Consider the following 20,742-nt stretch of genomic DNA (forward strand, 5'->3'; position numbering starts at 1 on the left):
CCTTGTTGGGACTTAGTGCAACCCCGCCATGGCAACGCAACTATCTTTTTGTTTCCGTCTCGTCTTTTGCTAGATGCCCCTTAATTTTTACACTTGTGATTATTGACAGCAAGGCCCATTAATGTGTGGCCCTCCCTAAGCTCGTCGTGGTACTGTACGGTGTTTGACTTGTGCTCGACTGTCTTCTGTGACGCTCCACAGTGGATCGGGTATGTATGTGGTTATCTGTGTAGGGGAGGTGACACTCCGCCTCTTGGCACGGTCTATAGGGAGGTGAGGGTTGCGGCCTCCTTAGCTCTGCCTTTTTGTCCCCGGTCAAAAATAAAAGGAACTGGGGCGTATCACGTTTCAACCGGAAATTCAATCCGTGTCATCTCAGAAGTAGTATCGCCTCACGCAGAAACGCCATGTTACCCTGTTGCGTAAATCATTTCAGATTTTGTGCAGTCCAATAAGGGAAAGATTGTTGCAAGATTGTATCTGAAGGCTGTTGTGTTGTCGTGTTTTTATTCTATGTTAAAGTACACACCGAGAGGGCCACGAAACAGGAGTCAAATTCCATTTATGTGCAAACCTACGTGGCTAATAAACTTTATTCAGATTCTGATTGTTGATTAGTTAAATGTGCCAGTAAATCCACCATTTGCCAGACCTGTGGCCAATTTAGTTTGCACACCAATGGATTGGGCTGATGAGTCCTAGAATCCATTGTGTTGCTGTACAGGTATCCTAGCATTTATGTGTATTTCTAAAGTGCCAATGGAGGAGCTAATAATGTATCTCATTAACTCTGCTGGTTAAATTCACCGCATATCAAATCCAATTTGTCATCCTTCACAACTTGCACATAGGCAAATTCACCTGCTGCAGCCCCACAATGTACAGCTGCGTACGAGCCTATCGGCGTCGCTCTCTTAGTCGGCATTGCCGAACAGCCTTGTTGTCTCTCTGATTAGTCCATAATGTGTGGATGCAACCAGTGCTGAACACAGACCAGTAAAGCTTTAGTAATCAGATTAGCGCTGGGTGGGAAGAGCAGTGGGCTCGGCGTACAGTCCAGGGTTGCCTCTGGAATCACACGGCATTTGATCTAGCCATCTGCAGGCTACTATTCCCAACGACCGGCACCATCTGTAGAGCAGCTTCTGTTGCAATTTTGAGGACGACCTCAGACGTCCATCTTTCTTGCCGCTACCCGACACGGTAAATAAACAACGAGTGAATTGGCAACTTACAAAGGGATGACTGGAGTGCTTCGGGGGTAACTGTGTCTTTCACCGAGTTGAGCCAGAGAATGGAAAATGACTGCAAAGCTTACCTCCCCCTTTATACGCCCTGTCTGACAGCCTCTGGTTTAATTCTCTATTCATTTTGTTCTAATTAGTCTTATCCTAGCCCGGGGCAGGACATGCCATCATAGAGGTGAACCAGAGGTTTACCAATCATTGCGCATTTATGACCTTTACATAAGAGCCTGGCTCTTCAGCAGGAAAGGAGTCATTGACTTTGAATGGCTTCCTGTTTTGCGAGCACGTCTGTGAGTGCGGATGTCTACGTGGACATGGGATGGCATGAGGAGGGGGAAGGGCATCTGTGGGAAACGCTCTCCTAACTGATTGCTCGTACGGGATGTGTGTTTGTGTATCTGTGCATGCGTGTCCATCCTTGTCTCTGGGAGTCTAATCTGTGGCTGGCCCCAGCCATGTGTGTGTGTGGGGGGGGGGCTCCTCCCTGAGCTCTTAATTAACTCTGGACCAGGGCCCCCAGAGCACCGCTCCCATCCACATCCCAGCAAGAGGAAGCCGGTGCTCTGCTGAGCTGGGTCTGCAGCATAAACTCCAAGCTTGGCGCCGTAAGAATACTGTAAATGTGATTTTCATTTGAGGAAATTTGTATTTCTTTAAATACCCAGACCGGAACGATCGTGGGATTGCACAAATGGACACGGCCTTTTCCATATCGCCCCTTTTTACCATTTGTTGTACAAAAAAAAAAAAGATCCAAATACTGGAGCAGAAGGGAAAAGATGCAGGGATGGGGTTCAAACAGTGAATGAATTCTTGTAACAGTTCAGAAATTTAAGTTGATTCCTACGCCAAGGGCTCTGCTCGGCATCAGAAGCTCTTGCGTTGAAAGCCAGCTTATACACCTTTCTTTTTTTTTTGCTCAAAGCCAAAATTGCAAAATCTAGATATCGGCGATGGCGTTAATCGATGTTGAATTTTAGGTCTTCATTTTGAATTATACAGCTCCGGCAGACAGGCTGCTTTACAGGTCAAGTAAAGTGTGTAGTTTTAGGCTACTTTTGCAATAGCGCTGTATTGCATTTTTTGCTTCACTGACAAAAATGAGCCGTGGCCTCAGGAATTCGCCACGCTGCAGTGAAAGCTGGGAGAGCTCAAGGCAAATATATCACGGAGCAGCGATGTGATGGGGAAGAGTAACGCGCCGTGTTTTTGTTGACGTCTAGAGGCGGGGGCAGTGCCTCGGCGTCTTGGTTGAACAAGCGCATCCCACCTGCGCAATCTTGCTACCGGCTATCAGCGCTGCTTGGTGTTAGCGGATGCCAGCTGGGCTGTGACAGCTGGCGCCGAGGCCAAGGCATAGCCCGGCGCTGTTGAGGGAAGGCGGGGGTCGACGGGGTGGCTACGACATGAGGACGCAAGTTTTCCCATAACAAAAGCGCAGTGCCCGAGCTGCGCAAATTCTTTCCCTATCTCCTATCTTTTGGCTCTGAGAGAGTATGTGGAATAATTGATCTAGTAGTTCATTCCCCTCCCCGTTGCTCTAGACCGAGGTTTCTCTGTGGCCGCAGAGGAATGGCCGAGAACACAATACAGCATAGTTTTTGAAAGCAGGACATTGTTCACAAGGGGTGTTAACTGTCCGTCAGCGGCGGTGCTTGGCGGCGGTGGCTCTACGTTTACACCAGACGTCAGTGTGATGGAGTGAGTCAGTTCAAGTGACGGCAGGCTGCGCGGGGCAGCTTCGCTGAGCGAGCCCCTCTGCCACTGGAGAACATGCAGCGCACACATCCCCGGACACCTGTGCACACAAAGCTGTCGGTTCAAGCGGGGCGGCGTTCATATCGACAACATGAAAACGCTCTCCGCTATCGTTAAGCTGATTTATGTGACAAAAACCAGGACTGGGGGTCATGTCCGCTGGTTCACGTTGGCTCTTAAGAAAACTAAGTAGCCTCCTGAACGTGAAATGGAAGTATAAACGCTAAAGGAAGAGGAGAAATTGAGGAGAAACCGGGGAGTTTCTGGACATTGCTTTACAACAGCAACGTATGGGGCAACAGCATGAGTGTCCGACATGCAGACGGGGGACAAATTAAAGGAAAAACACAAGTGCTTGACCCCTATAGTGAGGGGGATCCGGGGTCTCTGTTATACTGTGGGGGACTTTTTCCTGGCATGGTTTGGGTCCACTCGTCCCCTTAGAGGGAAGGGTCACTGCAAATCAATACAAAGTTATTTTGAGAGATCACCTTTATCGTACGATGAGACATCTCCATCCTGATGGGAGTGGTCTCTTCCAGGATGACACTGCCCCCATCCACAGGACACGAGGGGTCACTGGATGGTGTGATGAGGATGAGAATGACGTGAATCATATGCTATGGCCTTCACAGTCACCACACCTCAACCCGGTTAACATCTATGGGAGATGTTGGTCCGGTGTGTTAGACAGCGCTCTCCACCACCACCACCACCACCACCATCAAAACGCCAAATGAGGGAATATCTTTTGGGGAGAATGGTGTCCATCCCTCCAGTAGAGTTCAGAGACTTGTGGACTCTGACAAGGAGCATTGACGCTGTTCTGGAGGCTCCTGGTGGCCCCAACACCTTACTAAGACACTTCATGTTGGGGTTTCCCTTTAATTGGCCGCCCGTCTGTATATCAAGTCCCGTTTAACCCAATTATCTAAGCCATTTATTTTGGAAGTGAAAGGAACCGTGAAAGTTAATGTATTACCTGAAACGTCCAATATGATTAACGTTTGTTTGCATTGCTGAGCTACTTCTTGGTTGGACTTGCAGGAATGAGCAGCCTATATTTACCTTTAGGTAGTGGTAACATCGATTAACAACCTGGCCGGCACAACTGAGAAGTCGTAGATTCGAGGAAATCATGTAGGCCTTCACAGTTTAGCCAAGGCCATAAGGTATTGTGTTGCTGAAACCACAGGTTAAAGGCTTGTGTAACACTGGTGTAAAGTGTTTAGCATTAGTTCTGTGTCCAAAATGAAGCCTGTGAGTAGAATGATATCGTAACTGATATGCATGATGGCAGAAACTAAGAAAATAATGCCCAGATTGCAAAAAATAAAAATAAAAATGGAGATTTCCGGGGCATCCGGGTAGCGTAGCGGTCTATTCCGTTGCCTACCAACACAGGGATCCCGGTTCGAATCCCCGTGTTACCTCCGGCTTGATCAGGCGTCCCTACAGACACAATTGGCCATGTCTACGGGTGGGAAGCCAGATGTTGGTATGTGTCCTGGTCGCTGCGCTATCGCCTCCTCTGGTCGGTCGGGGTGGCTGTTCGGAGGGGGAGGATGACGCGGGGGGAATAGCATGATCCTCCCACATGCTATGCCCCTGTTTGGTGTCCCCCCACTGGCGAAACTCCTCACTGTTAGGTGAAAAGAAACGGCTGGTGACTCCACATTTATTGGAGGAGGCATGTGGTAGTCTGCAGCCCTCCCCGGATCGGCGGAGGGGGTGGAGCAACGACTGAGATGGCTCAGAAAAGAGGGGTAATTCATTGGTGAAGTACAGTTGGGGAGAAAAAAGGGGTGGGGGGGGGAGGGGTTGGGGAATGGAGATTTCCTCTTAAAAATAGGAAATTACCTAATCTTGAGAGTGCGAACATTTCAGTTGTCCACTTGAACATGCACACTTAATTGTTCACTCTTAGCTGTTGACCCGCTGTTGGGTGTTTTATGTTTTGAGGAAGAGACTTGAACTGCAAGGTGGCATGGCCCCGTGCAGTCATATCGCCCAGAAACTTGCGTCTCACAGTGTTATTGAACACCAAACAAAATCCTTAAATTTGACTTGTTGGGTAAAAAAAAGAGCATCGGGAGTTAGAGATGTGGGGGGGGGGGGGGGGGGAAACTGTAGTGACCCGATAAAGACAACCAGGATCTGGTTTTGACTATGAGGAAGAGCAAGTTGAAGAGCGCCGCTACCCAGGAGATAGCTAGTGTGCAGAGAAGAATGAGTACTGCTGCAGCTCCCCTCCATCGCCTCGCTTTACCGTCGACGTAAACTGGAGGAAACTTGGGCAATTTATTGCATTAATCACCATGGATTAGCGATTCTCATTGCTTAGTCATGCTCACAAAGCCCTTCATCAAAGAGTCAGCTGCAATAGCCACTACCCTGTGTTTTATGCACACACACACACACCACAGCTAGGCTAAGTACACTACCCCAACCTGGGCCTCAATTCTCTTTGAACATAGAAATACTGCAAGATGGAGAAATACACTTCGCTTTCTTACAGTTCGCCATAGCTCCTCCAGCTCCCACACACTCTGAAGGATACTCCTAAATTTCTCTCTCTATCAGATAATAAAAGACTTTCAACAGACTAGTAATAAGCCTTATCTTTTTTTTATGCACTCCACATTTCTCATATGAATCCAGTATAAAATCTTATCTTGATATATAAGTCTTCGTATCAATTACATCCTCAAGTGATGCACTTTTTTATTTGCTGTACCGCCATAGCAATGTTTTGAGGTTTAATTTGATGGCCCAAGTGTTTTTATGCTTATTAATCTGACTATAAATGTTTAGTCTCTTAACGGACTAATGGTACGGGCCACATTTTTTCAGTTGATGTGAATTTGATGTTAAACCCTACTGTGTGGTCTTTACCGATGGCTTGATACTATCGCTGATTGAGGGTTCAAGGTGTCTGGTCATGTTGGCTAGGGTAAGTTACGGATTAATGTTCATCTGGTCTTCATGTAAAGTCGTTTTCTCATATAGTCAACTCACTGCATACTTAAAGAAATAAATCTCTGCTTTTGGCAGGCGGACCGAAAGGATAGAGTCTTGTCCACCAGCGAAGACTCCCTCCCCTGCCTCCACAACCCCAAAGTGGACCCTCGTCCCCCAACCAGGAGTCGTCCCCACAGCGACATCTACCCATCCCAAAGCCATGCTGAGAGGAGTGCAGCCTCTTCCCTGCTGTCTGGGTGTGTCACCCAGGTGCAGCCAGTGACTTCGGGTCCTCACTCTGATGAGAACCTGTTGAATGGCGTTCACTCCTCGGCCTGGTCCAGCCCTGTTATAGCCCAACCAGAGGGAAAGTCCTATTCCTCAAGGATTATGCGTCTCTTCTCTAACCCAAGGAAGGGCTATGCCCCTGGGCACAGCCCAACCACAGACAAGCCGCCCAACGTCCAGGGCTCCCAGAGTGTCAGCGGCCCTCAGGCCCGTCCAGGCCCCTCAGGACTAGGTGTCATGGACTCCTTCAAAAAACTTCGCTCCTCTGTGTTTCAAGGAATCCAAAGTAGAGGGACAGCCAATCAGGATGGAGAGTATGACCCTACAGTTAATGGCTTGGTAATGACTGACCAGGACTTCAAGTCAGGTGATGTAGCTGAACAGTCAAACTTTGCAGAAGAATACAGTGTGTATAATGGAGTTTCTAGTGGCCGGAAGTTATCTATGTTGAGCCAATCTGCCTCTTACTCCGAAGACGATGAGGATGAAGGAGATGGTCTGCAGAGGAACTCGCGGTTCTCGAGGAGTATCAGGAGGGCTTACGGAGCAGGACGCATCTCTCTGTTGGACACAGGGAAAGGGAGACGAGGAGGAGGTGCTACAGATAGGGGAGCAGACCATCAGGAACCAGCACTGGAGTCAGAGGTCAGTGCTCCTGCAGAAGGCATGAATGTGAACACCAATGTGAAGGTATTGAGCAGACTGAGCAAGAGTGCTGAGAACCTTAACCTTCTTAAGATCCCTTTCAGACGCAAAGACCCTTCTCCTGGCCCCCCTTCACCCCAGCCAGACTCCCCAAGATCTAGCAGGCCCAATGGGATGTCAAGCATCCAAAGGACAGCCAGTGCCTCCTCGGTGGACCTTCGAGGTCGCAGTGTCCGTCGCTGGAAGAGTCCATTGAGGGCTAAAGGCCAGATGCTGAAGATGGTTGGCAGCATGAGTGACCTGACCAGCCGGCGCAGGCCCAGTTCCTCCCCAGGACCCTCCCCCACCTCACCGCTGTCACCCCTTAGCCGTCTCCACGACGACTACTCCCGCCGTGTGCCTTGTCTGCCAGCCATTGAGCGTCAACGCCGGCCCTCCCCTTCCAGAAAACGGGCTCCTGGTGAGAGGACTCAGGCACCCATTGAACAGCCACACCCTGACTGTGAAGCCAGCCCAGTCCAACACCAGGTTCTCATCAGCCCAGTCCCTATGGATCCATCAGAGGAAGCAAAACAGTCTTCTCTTTGTGTCTCTTCTCATTATGAACCGCCGCCTGTAACTTCAGTGAATGATTGTACTCTGGGATGGGACTCACCTGCACTCAGCCACTGGGAACCACTAGAAAGCACAGAACAGATCCGTGTCGAGTCCCAACCAAATAAGGTAAGGGAGTAAGTACGTTCAGTCGACCAGATTTATGAAGACGTTAACTTTATGAAGTAACATAATTCAGCCCTCCTAAGCCCGTTTATCTGACCAATGTGCACCAAGCATTTGCGCCACCTTTTTTTTTCTTTGTGCTCATTAACAAAAGTAGATATTGTGATATTCAAAACTTAGATCAGTCTTGTTCAGTCCTACATCAAAAACAGTCCATATTCTGTGTTGACACAGAGTAAGCGGTGGTGAAGCCTTAAGGTCCTGGCAGTTGGCTAAAACTTTTTATAGACTTTTTATGTTCAACGCATTTCACTTATATGGCAAATGCAAATGAAGGTACGCTTTCTGGATCTGATAAGCAGCTTCAAAACTTTCTAAGTTTCGGGGCGTCCGCGTAGCGTAGCAGTCTATTCCATAACCTACGAACATGGGGATCGCCGGTTCGAATCCCCGTGTTACCTCCGGCTTGGTCGGGCGTCCCTACGGACACAACTGGCCGTGTCTGTGGGTGGGGAGCCGGATGTGGGTATGTGTCCTGGTCGCTGCACTAGCGCCTCCTCTGGTCGGTCAGGGCGCCTGTTCAGGGGGGGGAATAGCGGGATCCTCCCACGTGCTACATTCCCCTGGCGAAACTCCTCACTGTCAGGTGAAAAGAAGCGGCTGGCGACCCCACATGTGTCAGAGGAGGCATGTGGTAGTCTGCAGCCCTCCCCCCGGACCGGCAGAGGGGGCGGAGCAGCGACCAGGACAGCTTGGAAGAGTGGGGTAATTGGCTGGATTCAATTGGGGAGAAAAAGTCCACAAAAAAAAAACAAAACTTTCCAAGTTTCAACCCAGTTGTTGGGAATTTGGAGCCGGTTCTGAGTTGGAATCGGTTCTCCACACCCAACCGTAACCACAGACCCGTGTAGCCTAAAGCTAGTTTGACTCCAAGTCCTGCATAGCAGAGCCACCGTTATTCTTAAATTAACAGCTTGGCATTTTCAGCTTTCTTATTTCATCCTTTTCAGTTGGCTTGGGGTGCCTGTGTAACAGGCACGAGAGCCGACTTCATTTCTCCTTGTTGCTCGGTAGCCGGCACAACAACTCCCAAACGGAGATCCCTTATCTTTGGTCCAGCATGTCGGTGAGTGTCTGAAAGCCTTCATTATTAACGGCGTTAACCGGGACCGTGTCTTCTGCTTCGTAGTGATCTCTTTTTGCACATGGAAAGTGGCACCGTAAAACCGCTGCTTCGCTCTTGGCTTCATTATTGTGAATTTTGTGATGCTTAGTTGACTGAACAAGCCGATCGTATTATTTTGAGATGCAGCATCCACAACCTTTGGGCAAGCTTCCATACTGGTTTCACGTCGTCTGCCTCGTAATCGGCATAATGTATTGCCAAACTGGAAAAATGATCCATATTTCATGGTTAATGCAATATTTTTGTGATGAGATTGGGACGATATAGACCTTTAGCCTCTCTTTGTCATAAATGAGTCCGTTCATTCGTACTCTGTTAACTGTTTGGTCTAATAAAATGGCAGCTAATAATCATTAAGTCTGCTGGTATTGGCCTTTCCCGCCAGCAGTATGTCCCTTACATCCTCCTAGCTCCTTCCTAAACGTAACCCTGCAGCATGAAGAGCTGTGCTTCGCTGCTGCATGGGAAAAGTGAAAGGGATATGACTGACCACAGAGTGGATCCTATGTGGTTACCTAGGATACATTATAGATAAATCATTACAAGCTTAATCTCAGCACACCAGGTCGTTCAAACGAGACTTTTTAATATTGTCGACCTAAACTATTTTTTATCGTGGAAACTAATATTGCAATATGCACTTATAAGCTATTTATTATTTATTTGTGAATTTGATCCTTAATTGCACTTGATTTGAGGTTGCTGCTACCCAACACGGGACCCGTGTGACAAAATAAGAGTATTTCCGGTGACGGTCCTGGTCCCGGTCCACTTGAGCACTCAACTTTTTCCACACCTTGATAGTTTTCTGTCATAAGCTAGTAGCCTGTTTAATCAGTGGGCAAAAAAGACTAGAGGAACTGAAAACCACTTGGTCACAACGTCTGTTTAATGTCTTCAAAGGGGGGGGGGGGTGTCCGGGTAGCGTAGCGGTCTGGTCCGTTGCCTACCAACACGGGGACCGCTGGTTCAAATCCCCGCATTGCCTCCGGCTTGGTCGGGCGTCCCTACTGGCCGTGTCTGCGGGTGGGAAGCCGGATGTGGGTATGTGTCCTGGTCGCTGCACTAGCGCCTCCTCTGGTCAGTCAGGGGACCTGTTCGTGGGGGAGGGGGGGAACTGGGGGTGATGGCGTGATCCTGGGAGGAGGCATGTGGTGGTCTGCAGCCTTCCCCGGATCGGCAGAGGGGGGTGTGGAGCAGTGACCGGGACGGCTCAGAAGAATGGGGCAGTGGCCAGATACAATTGGGGAGAAAATGGGGGGGGGGGGATTCTTCAAAGGGAAATCGACACTGAAAGATAAAGATGATGCCCCACCTTATTATATATGTAAAGCAAAAGGATCATTAATGGATGTTTATGATCCAGGCCAATGGTCCTCGTCTTAGAGAACGGAACGTGTCCTTTCTCTGACAGGAAGGAGTTTTTATGAAGTGATCTTTGAATGTGGCGTGACTCCAACTGACCAAGATAAGTTCCCATGCAGACGTGCTAGTTGAACAGTGCCAGGCTGCTGTGGCGGCGAGCTGAGGCCGGAAAGACTTTCGCATTGGGTTTAAAGTCCCCGGTCGTGTCAGATAATGCATATGTGTTTGGTTGCTTCTGGCCCTCCGTAAATGTGCCGCCACGTTTCCCTACCGCCCCCCTCCCTAAATCGCCAAAACTTGCCTGCTGTGTTCATCCTCGCTACGTGACGGACTGACTTCGGCTCCAGCAGGGCCGCATGCCGACGCCGGCTGTGCTTTCCTACCGGGCATGCTGAAGGAGCAGACCCGGGGTTAATGATTAGGCTTCGTTTATTAGGTAGCCGTTGCGCAAAGCTTCCAGTTTCTTAGCGCTGTGACTCTGGCCAGGACAGCAGCAGCTATCAGTGAGTCTCCCCCTACCCCCGCCCTCCTTTCTCCACCACCACCACCCCCGCTGTCCGTCCCTCCTCCCTCCCTCCCTCCCTCCGGTAGCAGCAGCCCACTGGGTCAAAGTCCAACAGCGTGCAGAAAAAAGGCCGGGGACGGCTAAAGCCACGGAGCTAAGTAGACAGGACTACAAACACCCCCATTATAGGGAAATATGCTTCGGTTAAAGGCTAAGCGGTCGTTAGCTTTCCCCTGGTAAAATGGACGGGAGAAAGCGGGCTTGTTGACGTCCTGAAAGGAAGAGGCGGGAGGCTTTTCCCGATCGCCGACAAATTGAGGGTTCTGGCCTTCGCAACAGAGGACTGTGTGTGTGTGTGTGTGTGTGTGTGTGTGTGTGTGTGTTCACAATGGTGCTAGTCCATTGTGTGCCCTTCCAGTGTATCTGTAGGGGATCGGATCCGGACCAAGAAAACCTGGAGGTGAGAGTTCATCTTTTTTTAAAGATTTTTTTGTTGTTGTTGTACTTTCCACCTTTGTCGGATAGTGATAGTAAAGAGAGAGACAGGAAAGGGAGGGGAGAGAGAGGGGAGGACATGCAGCAAAGGGCCCGGGCCGGAGTCGAACCCAGGCCGCTGCGGCCAGGGCTCAGCCTTATGTGGTGCGTGCTCCACCAGGTGAGCCACCGTGGCGCTAGTGATAGGAGAGAGAGAGAGAGAGAGAGAGAGAGAGAGAGAGAGGAGAGAGAGAGAGAGAGAGAGAGAGAGAGAGAGAGAGAGAGAGAGAGAGAGAGAGAGAGAGAGAGAAGAGAGAGAGAGAGAGAGAGAGAGAGAGAGAGGAGAGAGAGAGAGAGAGAAGAGAGAGAGAGAGAGAGAGAGAAGAGAGAGAGAGAGAGAGAGAGAGAGAGAGAGAGAAGGAGGAGGACGAGGAGGAGGAGGAGGACGAGGAGGACAGGGCCGGGCAGCAAAGGGCCGGGGTCGAACCCAGGCCGCTGCGGTAAGGACTCAGCCTTATGTGGTGCATGCTCCACCAGGTGAGCCCCCGTGGCGCCCCCCCCCCCCCGTGAGAGTTCATCTTTGTCTGCTGACTGACTAACTAACGTGGAGCAGAACTTTTCCAAATGAGCAACCATCAGGCAATATTTGACATTAATTACACAACGTTTGTACGCGTAGACATGCAGTGTGATAACGTTTAATTGAGGGATATTTCCACCGCTTCTGCTGCCGTTCTGGTTGGAACTCGATAAGGCACGGGGCTGATTGTTCTCAGTATGTGGGCCAATCAGTGCGTGAACTTGAATATTTTCACATGACGATTTTTCCCAGGTTTCCTATGAGTTATTTTAGATGGCGTTTCCCTCCTTTTTTTATGGCCCCACCTTTGGATTTGCTCTAAGACGGTTTTTATAACGTGTCAAACCAAACGCTGTGCTGTGCTCTGTTTCTGATTAACAGATGTTCTTGCCCCAAACGCTCTGTTCCGCGGCCCGTTTATCGCCGCACCGGTCCGGGTCATTGAACAGGGAAGGTCAATACCGTTGCACTCATTGACAGGTGAACTTTACCCTTCCCCTTTGACCTCTAGGCCGCATCGGACGAACAGGGGCGAGAGGCGCTTCTTCGAGCGGAGGAAGCCTCTCCGACAGCTAGCGGCACCACCCCCCCCCTCTCGCCGACGTGTCTCTCGGAGTCGCCCACGCCGCCCAAGGAGACGGCCGCGGCGTCCGCAGAAGCATCGTCCGTCACCCCCAGGAGAAGGGCGGGCCGGGCGCGGCCTCGGCCCATCTCTGACTACGGGCAGCTGGTTTCCCGGAAATACCAAATTCCCGAGGAGGAGGCAGAACTCCTTGCCGAGGGAAGGACTACTGGCGGAACGCCGCGCCAAAGTTGCAGCTGTAACGGCGGAGATGGGGGTGGAGACGGTCCTGAGGATCACAGCGTGAACGGGGATATTCAGGGCGGCCGGCAGCGGCCCGTCTCCGTCATAGGAGTTGTGAACCCATTCGCCGCTCCTGATGCCGAGGGGAAGGAGGACCGCCTTCCCTCCGTAAGACCCAAGTCCAGTCTATCTAATGTTCATTTCAGGGATTAGATTCCAGGCTGAGTGTGTGACCTGTGCTTTTTACAGTAAGCGCAGGAATCCGCAAGTGGTTTGAGTGAAAATTATGATGAATTTGTTGATGATATTGGTGCAAACTGCAGAGTTCCTAACAGGCATGGAAAAGAGCCAAGGGTTTTATTTATTTATTTATTTATTTTGGGGGATATCCCCCCCCCCCCGTTTCCTGCCCAATTGTACCCGGCCAATTACCCCACTCTCCCGAGCCATCCTGGTCACTGCTCCACCCCCTCTGCCGATCCGGGAGGCGCTGCGGACCGCCACGTGCCTCCTCCCATACATGTGGAGTCGCCAGCCGCTTCTTTTCACCTGACAGTGACGAGTTTCACCAGGGGGACGTAGCGCGTGGGAGGATCACGCTGTTCCCCCCAGTCCCGAACAGGCGCCCCGACTGACCGGAGGGGGCGCTGGTGCAGCGAGCAGGACACACACCCACACCTGACTCCCCACCCGCAGACACGGCCAGTTGTGTCTGTAGGGACCTCCGACCAAGCCGGAGGCAACGCGGGGATTCGAACCGGCAATCCCCGGCGTTGGTAGGCGACGGAATGGGCCGCTATGCTACCCGGACGCCCAGAGCCAAGGCATTTGAATGACATGTATAGCCACTGGAACTACACTAGGTGTTATGTACTACCCGGACTGTTATTATGGTTACGCCACTACCATGTATGGTTATTACGTCTGCCTACTGAGCCACGATTAAACCTGAGTTCTATAACCCAGTGTGGTCATTGATCCTCGACCAATACTACCCCAAGTATTACTTCATGGTGGCAGCGGTAAAAGTACTCTCTGTGAAGAATGAGGATAGACTGTGTGGTCATTGATCCTCGACCAATACTACCCCGAGTACTACTTCAGTACCTGCTACTTTTCTTTTCGAACTGCAAACGGCAAGAGGGGAGCACATGTGGAAAGCATTGTCCTTGGGAAAGCCAGAGTTTGTCACATCAGTACTGTGGTGTCCAGCCATGAACCATAAGGTGCGACGTATGTACTTGTTTCTGCTGTAATCCGGAACGGCACGAGCTGATTCTCCCAGGTGATCGCGTCAGGGAAGGTGTCGCTAGTCCAGACACACTATTAGTACGCCATTTCACCCGGGGGGGGGGTTAACATTAGCTTAAGGTAAGGGGTTAAGGTTATCAATAGTAAAGTTAAATTTAGTGTTAAGGTTAGGGCCAGGATTGGGGCAGGGATTAAGGTTAATAATAAGATCGGATCAGGGGTGTCCGGGTAGCGTAACAGTCTATAACATTGCCTGCCAACACGGGGGGTCGCCGGTTCGAATCCCCGTGTTACCTCCGGCTTGGTCGGGCGTCCCTACAGACACAATTGGCCGTGTCTGCGGGTGGGAAGCCGGATGTGGGTATGTGTCCTGGTCGCTGCACTAGCGCCTCCTCTGGTTGGTCAGGGCGCTTGTTCGGGGGGGGGACTGGGGGGGAATAGTGGGATCCTCCCACGCGCTACGTCCCCCTGGTGAAACTCCTCACTGTCAGGTGAAAGGAAGCGGCTGGCGACTCCACATGTATCGGAGGAGGCAGGTGGTAGTCTGCAGCCCTCTCCGGATCGGAAGAGTGGGGTAATTGGACAGGTACAATTGGGGGAGAAAAAGGAGGGGGGGGGGGTCAAAAAATGAATACATAAGAGAAAATAGTTAAAGTGGCATCATCTGGGGGGAACGACATACAAATGGGCGAGTCCCATTGTTAATCGGGGAAATCAGCTCGTAGTGTGAGCGGTCAATCAACGGCACGTGGTAGGATACAGCTGATCGGACGGGATGACGGGGAAGCAGCCCCAAAGTCATGGCTCCGGGCTCTTGTTTTGGCTGATTTCCGTGGGCCTCAGCCAAACGAGCCGTACGTAGCAGGGGGTGGATGTCAAGTTTCTAAATCCCAGTACGCTTCCCTCCACACAGCCCCTGTCGCGACCACCCATCCCTTCGCACCAGGTGCCCCCTTACAGAGCAGTGTCGGCCAGGTTCCGCCCCTCAACCCTCTCCCAGAGCACCCCCATAGGACTGGACCGGGTGGGCCGGCGCAGGATCCACCGAGTGCTCAGCGGTGAGTAGCAGGCTCGTGTGTGCGTGCATGCATGCGCGCGCGTGCATGTGCGCGCGCGTGTTTTTCGGAGGGTGACGCAGCAAGAAACGGCGAGAGAACAGAGCAAACGCATCTTAGGCAGTGAGTCTGGGAATCTTAACGTATGTATCGAAGCAAAGCAAGAGTAGAAAGATTGGCGAGCACGTGTCTGCGACTTGATTTACATTCTGTGGATTTCTTCTAAACTCAACGTGGCTCGGTGAAGGGGGAGTCTCCTGCTCTCGGCGTTAACTCCTTGCGTGTGCCTGTGTTTGCCCCCAGATGGGGCATCCGAATGCCCGGCAGCACTCGACGACAGCGTGAGCGAGGAGGAGGGGAGTTTTGACGAGCTCAGTGACGTCACGCCGTACCTGCAGCCCGGGGTGGAGCTCTCCACGCTTAACGAGGTGAGTCGTCGAGCTGCAGGACTCGCCGGCGACACACCCTGACTAATGGAGGACGTATGTGGACTTTCTTATGCATGGAATACACATCTAGTTCTGTAGCCCTGCGCATGCGTGATTCGTCAACAGCTACGGATGTGTTTTTGGATGTGTCGTCAGCATGTCTGGCGATGGGCTCGGCGCAGCTTTGGCCAACAACCTCTGCAGATCCCAAGGATCCAGATGTAATCCTGTGTGTCCAACACCGGCTTGCCCCGCATGTAATTGTGTCTTTATGTGTGTGTTTAGTGGATAAGCTCCGGCCATGCGGTGTACGCCGAGGCCCTCTGGGACCATGTGACTATGGGGGAGCAGGAGCTGGCCTTCAAGGCAGGGGACGTGATCCGCGTCCTGGACGCCTCTCACAAGGACTGGTGGTGGGGCAGGGGGGCTGACAAGGAAGCCTGGTTCCCTTCCAGTTTTGTCCGGGTAAGTGGACGACCTGACCTCGGTTGTGCCTAATGCGTGTTTACTCTCAAGCCCAGCAGAAAAGGCCTTGGCTCCGGGCCTAGCCCTCTTAAACACTGTGTGCAGAGGGGGTTTGGAGTTCAGAGGTTTCACTGATTTCCGTGGTGACCGGGGCTGATTGACAATTGAGTCTTAATTGGACAGGCTGGGGTAGCCATGGCGAGGTTAGTTGATTGGCGGATGGGCGTCTGCTGCGTAATTGCCTGTAGCTGCATCTATGTTGAAGAATAGGAGCCGGTTAAACAGCACACAGTGGTGTTTCCATAGAGATGGGGGGGGTAGTTTAAGGGTTAACCTTAAGTGGATATTTGATCCGGTTTTGGTGTCCCCCAATAGTTTCATGTCATGTAACTACCAAATGTATGTTTTTTCGCGGATTGATTTCCTTTGTAAAATGCTTGCTCGGTCTGAGATTAAAGGTATCGACTGAGTTTTAATTTTTCAAATAAACATTTGTGCTGCAAGTGTCTTTGTACACTACTGTTTCACCGGAAGTTGGGGTTTACTAGAGTGACTCGTGTTTGCCCAAGCCTGTTTGAATGAAACTCAGAAGCTGCCATTGTCCATCCTTGGCTCTGTGTGTGTGTGTGTGTGCACATGTACTCACATGTGCCACAGGTGCGTGTGAACCAGGAAGACTGGAGCGGGGAGGGTGCTGTGGACCAGGAGGAGCCGGCCCCCAGAGACACACACAGCACCCAGCACAGGGAGCAGATGAGGTCCAACGTGGTCCAGGAGATCATGAACACTGAGCGCATCTACATCAAGCACCTCAGGGACATCTGTGAGGTGAACACAATGGCGCCGCCGTGGGTGAATTCCGCCCTACTTACTTTTCATACTCACGCATCCCGAGTCACGCAGGCTCTTAAGTATTTCAAAAAAAAACTTAAGTTATCCAAAATATAAGAATTCATGGTTCAGCAATGCCAAACTCTAGAGCAGTGGTGGAAACGGTGCTCCTAACTGTTCAGCACTCAAAATTCTGTGGCTCCCCCTGCTGGCCAGTAGTTGCACTGTTTCCACTTGTCACATTTTTTGCATTCAGCTCTCCTATTCGGTGTAACTTGCCATCACAGATCTCTGTACCTCCGCAGGGTTACATCCGCCAGTGCCGCAAGCACCTGAACATGTTCACCGAGCCGCAGCTCAGGACCATCTTCAGCAACATAGACGACATCTACAAGTTCCAGCGGCAGTTCCTCCGTGACCTGGAGAAAAACTACAATAAAGACCGACCGCACCTCAGTGAAATAGGCTCCTGTTTTCTGCTGCAGGTAATGGACCCACACTGGCTCTCGTCCGCTCTCAGGTCGTTTGTTTGCTCATTCCGGCTCTCGCCGACTCGTTTGTGCGGTCGTTCTGCCGCTCTCCGGTCATTCACAACCACTTGCGGTGTATCGCTGAGTCACTTCGGTAAACTCTTCACTCACAGGGGGAGGGCTTCTCCATCTACTCCGAGTACTGTAACACCCACCCGGCAGCCTGCGCCGAGCTGCAGCGTCTGATGAAGATCGGCCGCTACAAGCACTTCTTCGAGGCTTGTCGCCTCCTCCAGCAAATGATAGATATTTCCATCGCGGGCTTCCTGCTCACGCCCGTCCAGAAGATCTGCAAATACCCTCTCCAGCTGGGAGAGCTGCTCAAGTATACGCCCAAGGACCACAGGTAGTCCTAGACAAACCCCACAAAGAACTGATGTGTGCTTTTTTTTCCCCTCATATTCGCATCATTCACATTCCCCGCAGGCACGCGTTGGACAACCTCCTTCACATCCCCCGGCACCATAAACACATTTACCCCCATTCCCTTCAGTGACGCATAACTCCCTCTACACACCTGTTACAGTGACTACGACGGAGTGAGCAGCGCTTATGAGGCGATGAAGAACGTGGCCAGTCTGATTAATGAGAGGAAGAGGAGGCTGGAGAACGTCGACGCCATCGCCCACTGGCAGGTCGCCATTCTCCACTGGGAGGTGATTAGAAGCACCTTTTAGCACCACACAATGTGTTCAAGCCGTTTCCTTTTGAATTATGCATGGTGTTCGGGCGCTGGAGATGGAAATGTATCAATGGCGACTGTGTATGGGCAGGGAGCCGACGTGCTGGAGCGGAGCTCGGAGCTGATCCACTCCGGCGAGCTGACCCGCGTCGTTCGACACGGCAAGACGCAGCAGCGCAGCTTCTTCCTGTTCGACCACCAGCTGGCCTTCTGCAAAAAGGACGTCCTGCGCAGGGACCTGCTCCACTATCGTGGACTGCTGGATATGGACCAGACGGAGGTGGTGGATCTACCCGACGGCCGCGACCCCGAGCTGGGCCTGACGCTGAGGAACGCTCTGCGGCTTCGTCAAAGCTCGACGCTGGAGGGCGTGTGTGTCCTCTGCTGCAGGAAGGCTCAGGACAAGCAGAGGTGGTTACAGGCGTTTGCGAGGGAGCGGCGCAAGGTGCAGGAGGACCAAGAGATGGGTGAGTAATGTCCGTGCTCCGTTTACTTCGGGACAGAAAATGGAGCTGAAAGTAAATGAGAGATAGCAGGGGGGGCTGGAAGGATGACCTTCAAGGCTGTCTTCTCCCCAAATGGCAGGTATAGAGATCAGCAAAGAACAAAGACAGCAGGCCATTTTCAACGCCAGGAAAGCCAAACGAGGGAAGAGCAAGGGTAAGAGGAGCTTTTTATTTAGTTTTTCTGAATGCAGTTCAGTCATTCGCCCATACGAGTTTCATCGCTTTGGTAGTTTTGGATTTGAATTGTGTCTCCTCTCCCCCCTTTTAGCTGTTAATTACTCTGGCTCGGCGCTGCCGCACCACCAAAACCTCCACCCGCTTCACCAGCGCCACGTTACCGTCCCGACCAGTGTGCCTCAACAGCAAGTCTTCTCATTGGCCGAGCCCCCCAAGAGGAAGACCTCCCACCTGTGGTACACCATCACTCACAATGCCTTTTTCAGAAAATGACTCGTCTTCGTCTTCTGTCAATTTGGACTCCGACCCTAAACCATCCTAAAGACTCAGATCACTTTAAATTTTTTTTTTTAAAAAAAAAACTTTTCTCTGCCTGGAACCCACAACCTGTGAATGTCTGAATATTTGTTGGATTTTTTTTTTTTTGGTGCCTAATGTGTGTCTCCTAATGTGTGTCTCTGTTTCATGTCATAGTCCAGTGCCTACCATTTTGAGAGGGGCACGCCAAAGGTGTTAAAAAAAGAAAAAGAAAAATACTGATTCCCTCCATTTTGTCGGTGTTTAAAGATGCTGCTTATTATGGTTTGAGATCATACCCCCCCCCTCCCCCCTCCGACATGTCTTAAAAATGCCTGCTGAAACTTTTGTTTTTTTGTTTTTGGTAATTATAATAATGATGTATATTCTACTTTTGTCACGCTTAACATGATTTTAGGTTATTCTATGAAGGCTGGACCCTTTTTTTTTTGTTTTTTTTTTTTGTTTTTTGTGAGACTGCAAATCTGTCCTCTGAGCAAACTAGCAGCCTTAAGCACAAGTTCAGCTGACTCACTCGCATGCCCGCCCTGTTAACAATGTAAATAAAAGGTCTTGTACAGAAGCACCCCGTGGGATACGCTGTGTTGTTGAACGCACCACCTCTTGCTCCCGAGGTCGCCCGGCGCAGAGCGGTCCTCCGCGCTGGTGGCGTTTTGAACGAGATGAATTGGAGATGTGGAATTCAGCCAATCAGGCGCTAGCCGGGAGAAGCGCTGCCATCCGCAGGGTGCCCGGTTCCCCCCCACTGGTTGCCTGTGTGCGAAAGGGTCTGGTTTCACGCACCTGTTGGCCGGCAGGCGATGCCTCTTAGCCACAGTATCGTGCTTCTTTGCAGGACTCTCCACGCACACTTCTGACTGTTTTTAACAGGGGGGGCTAGGATGGCTTCCGTCTGTCCGAGATGAGGAATTTGACGACCGAGGAGTAACGGGATGTCCGGTCATGGGCACAGAGCGCGTGGCGAGTGAACAGGCGAGCGGCGATGAGCTGGACACCGCCAGTGTAAGTAAGATTATCAACTGAATTTCATTGCTTTGTGCACCACAAAAGTAATTCGGGCAGAGTAAGCTGAGCTTTTGATGACTGACCACACCCCCAGAGACGACAGGCAAAAAATTGTTGTTTTGCATTATTTCTCTCTATTCAGCAACCAAAAAAAAAAGGTCCATCTTTTGTTTTCCATGTGAATTTATAACCCCGCCTGTTGCGCCGGATTAAGTACCACTTGCGCGGTATGGGATGACACCGAATGAATAATGGATGCCTTTCGGGTAACTCAATGAGTGCGAGGGCCGGATCTGGCGGAGTTACTGTTACTCTCAAGGTTTTCCCCTCCGAAGGGAAGCGGTGACCAGGGATTCAGCGGCGTTCCAGATGGCCTCGTTTATATCCGTCCCCCTGACGGTGCCGTCCGTGACGGGTGTGCCGACTAGGACATCGTGTGCACCAAAGCACCGCGGCCTGCCAACGACTCGCTTGGATCCCCCGTTCAGGGACGCTTAGCCGAGACTCCGGGACACCGTTTGTGTCCCGATATCCACTCTAATCTAATTGCATGCAATCTGCTCGTAGACGCAGGGGCTCGTTTGTATGTTGGGGGTCGGTGTACCGAAAAGTACGCTAGCAGACGAGGAGAGCAATAAGGGCAGGGGGGCGGCGGCTCTGCCGGCTTCAATACGCGGTTTTTGACCTCCGGAAGCATGACGGGTACCCACACTACACACACGTGACAAGTTCCTCTTAAGAGACCAAGTATTTTTCTTACAAGTACCCTCAGTGCAGCATCACTACAGATTTGACATGCTTGGCTGATGATCTGCAGACTTAATTACTTCCTTATCAATTGCGGGTCATTAACCACCTTCCTAGCGCCATCAACGCAGACCGATGCATCCCTCTTGAAAGGTCAAAACAAGCGGCTATCTGAACCGCTATGTGCATATATCAGATTACGACGGTGCCCCT

General features: G+C 51.2%; 1 protein-coding gene across 2 annotated transcripts; it reads left to right on the top strand.

Moving 5' to 3' along the window:
* The first annotated feature begins 6,833 nt into the window (after positions 1 to 6,833).
* On the top strand, positions 6,834 to 19,320 carry spata13 (spermatogenesis associated 13). 2 transcript variants are annotated; one of them, XM_056299032.1, is made up of 12 exons: positions 6,834 to 7,622; positions 12,241 to 12,702; positions 14,699 to 14,843; positions 15,144 to 15,268; positions 15,554 to 15,733; positions 16,391 to 16,561; positions 16,870 to 17,049; positions 17,208 to 17,440; positions 17,621 to 17,750; positions 17,868 to 18,243; positions 18,362 to 18,436; positions 18,551 to 19,320. In XM_056299032.1, the coding sequence occupies exons 1-12, from the start codon at positions 6,921 to 6,923 to the stop codon at positions 18,730 to 18,732; spliced, it is 2,961 nt and encodes a 986-aa protein (XP_056155007.1). In that variant the 5' UTR covers positions 6,834 to 6,920; the 3' UTR covers positions 18,733 to 19,320. The 2 variants fall into 2 exon arrangements, with proteins under 2 accessions (XP_056155007.1, XP_056155008.1); XM_056299033.1 differs by lacking the exon at positions 6,834 to 7,622 and adding an exon at positions 11,079 to 11,135.
* Positions 19,321 to 20,742: the final 1,422 nt, after the last annotated feature.

The sequence above is a fragment of the Lampris incognitus genome, chromosome 19 (assembly GCF_029633865.1).
Source record: "Lampris incognitus isolate fLamInc1 chromosome 19, fLamInc1.hap2, whole genome shotgun sequence".
Classification (NCBI taxonomy): Eukaryota; Metazoa; Chordata; class Actinopteri; order Lampriformes; family Lampridae; genus Lampris; species Lampris incognitus.

Bases quoted from the DNA above. Each gene is read 5' to 3' on its own strand.
- spata13 (XM_056299032.1), top strand. From the start codon at position 6,921: ATGAATGTGAACACCAATGTGAAGGTATTGAGCAGACTGAGCAAGAGT. The intron at 14,844-15,143 runs GTGAGTAGCAGG...GTTTGCCCCCAG, and splicing joins GATCCACCGAGTGCTCAGCG to ATGGGGCATCCGAATGCCCG. The intron at 18,244-18,361 runs GTGAGTAATGTC...CCCAAATGGCAG, and splicing joins GCAGGAGGACCAAGAGATGG to GTATAGAGATCAGCAAAGAA.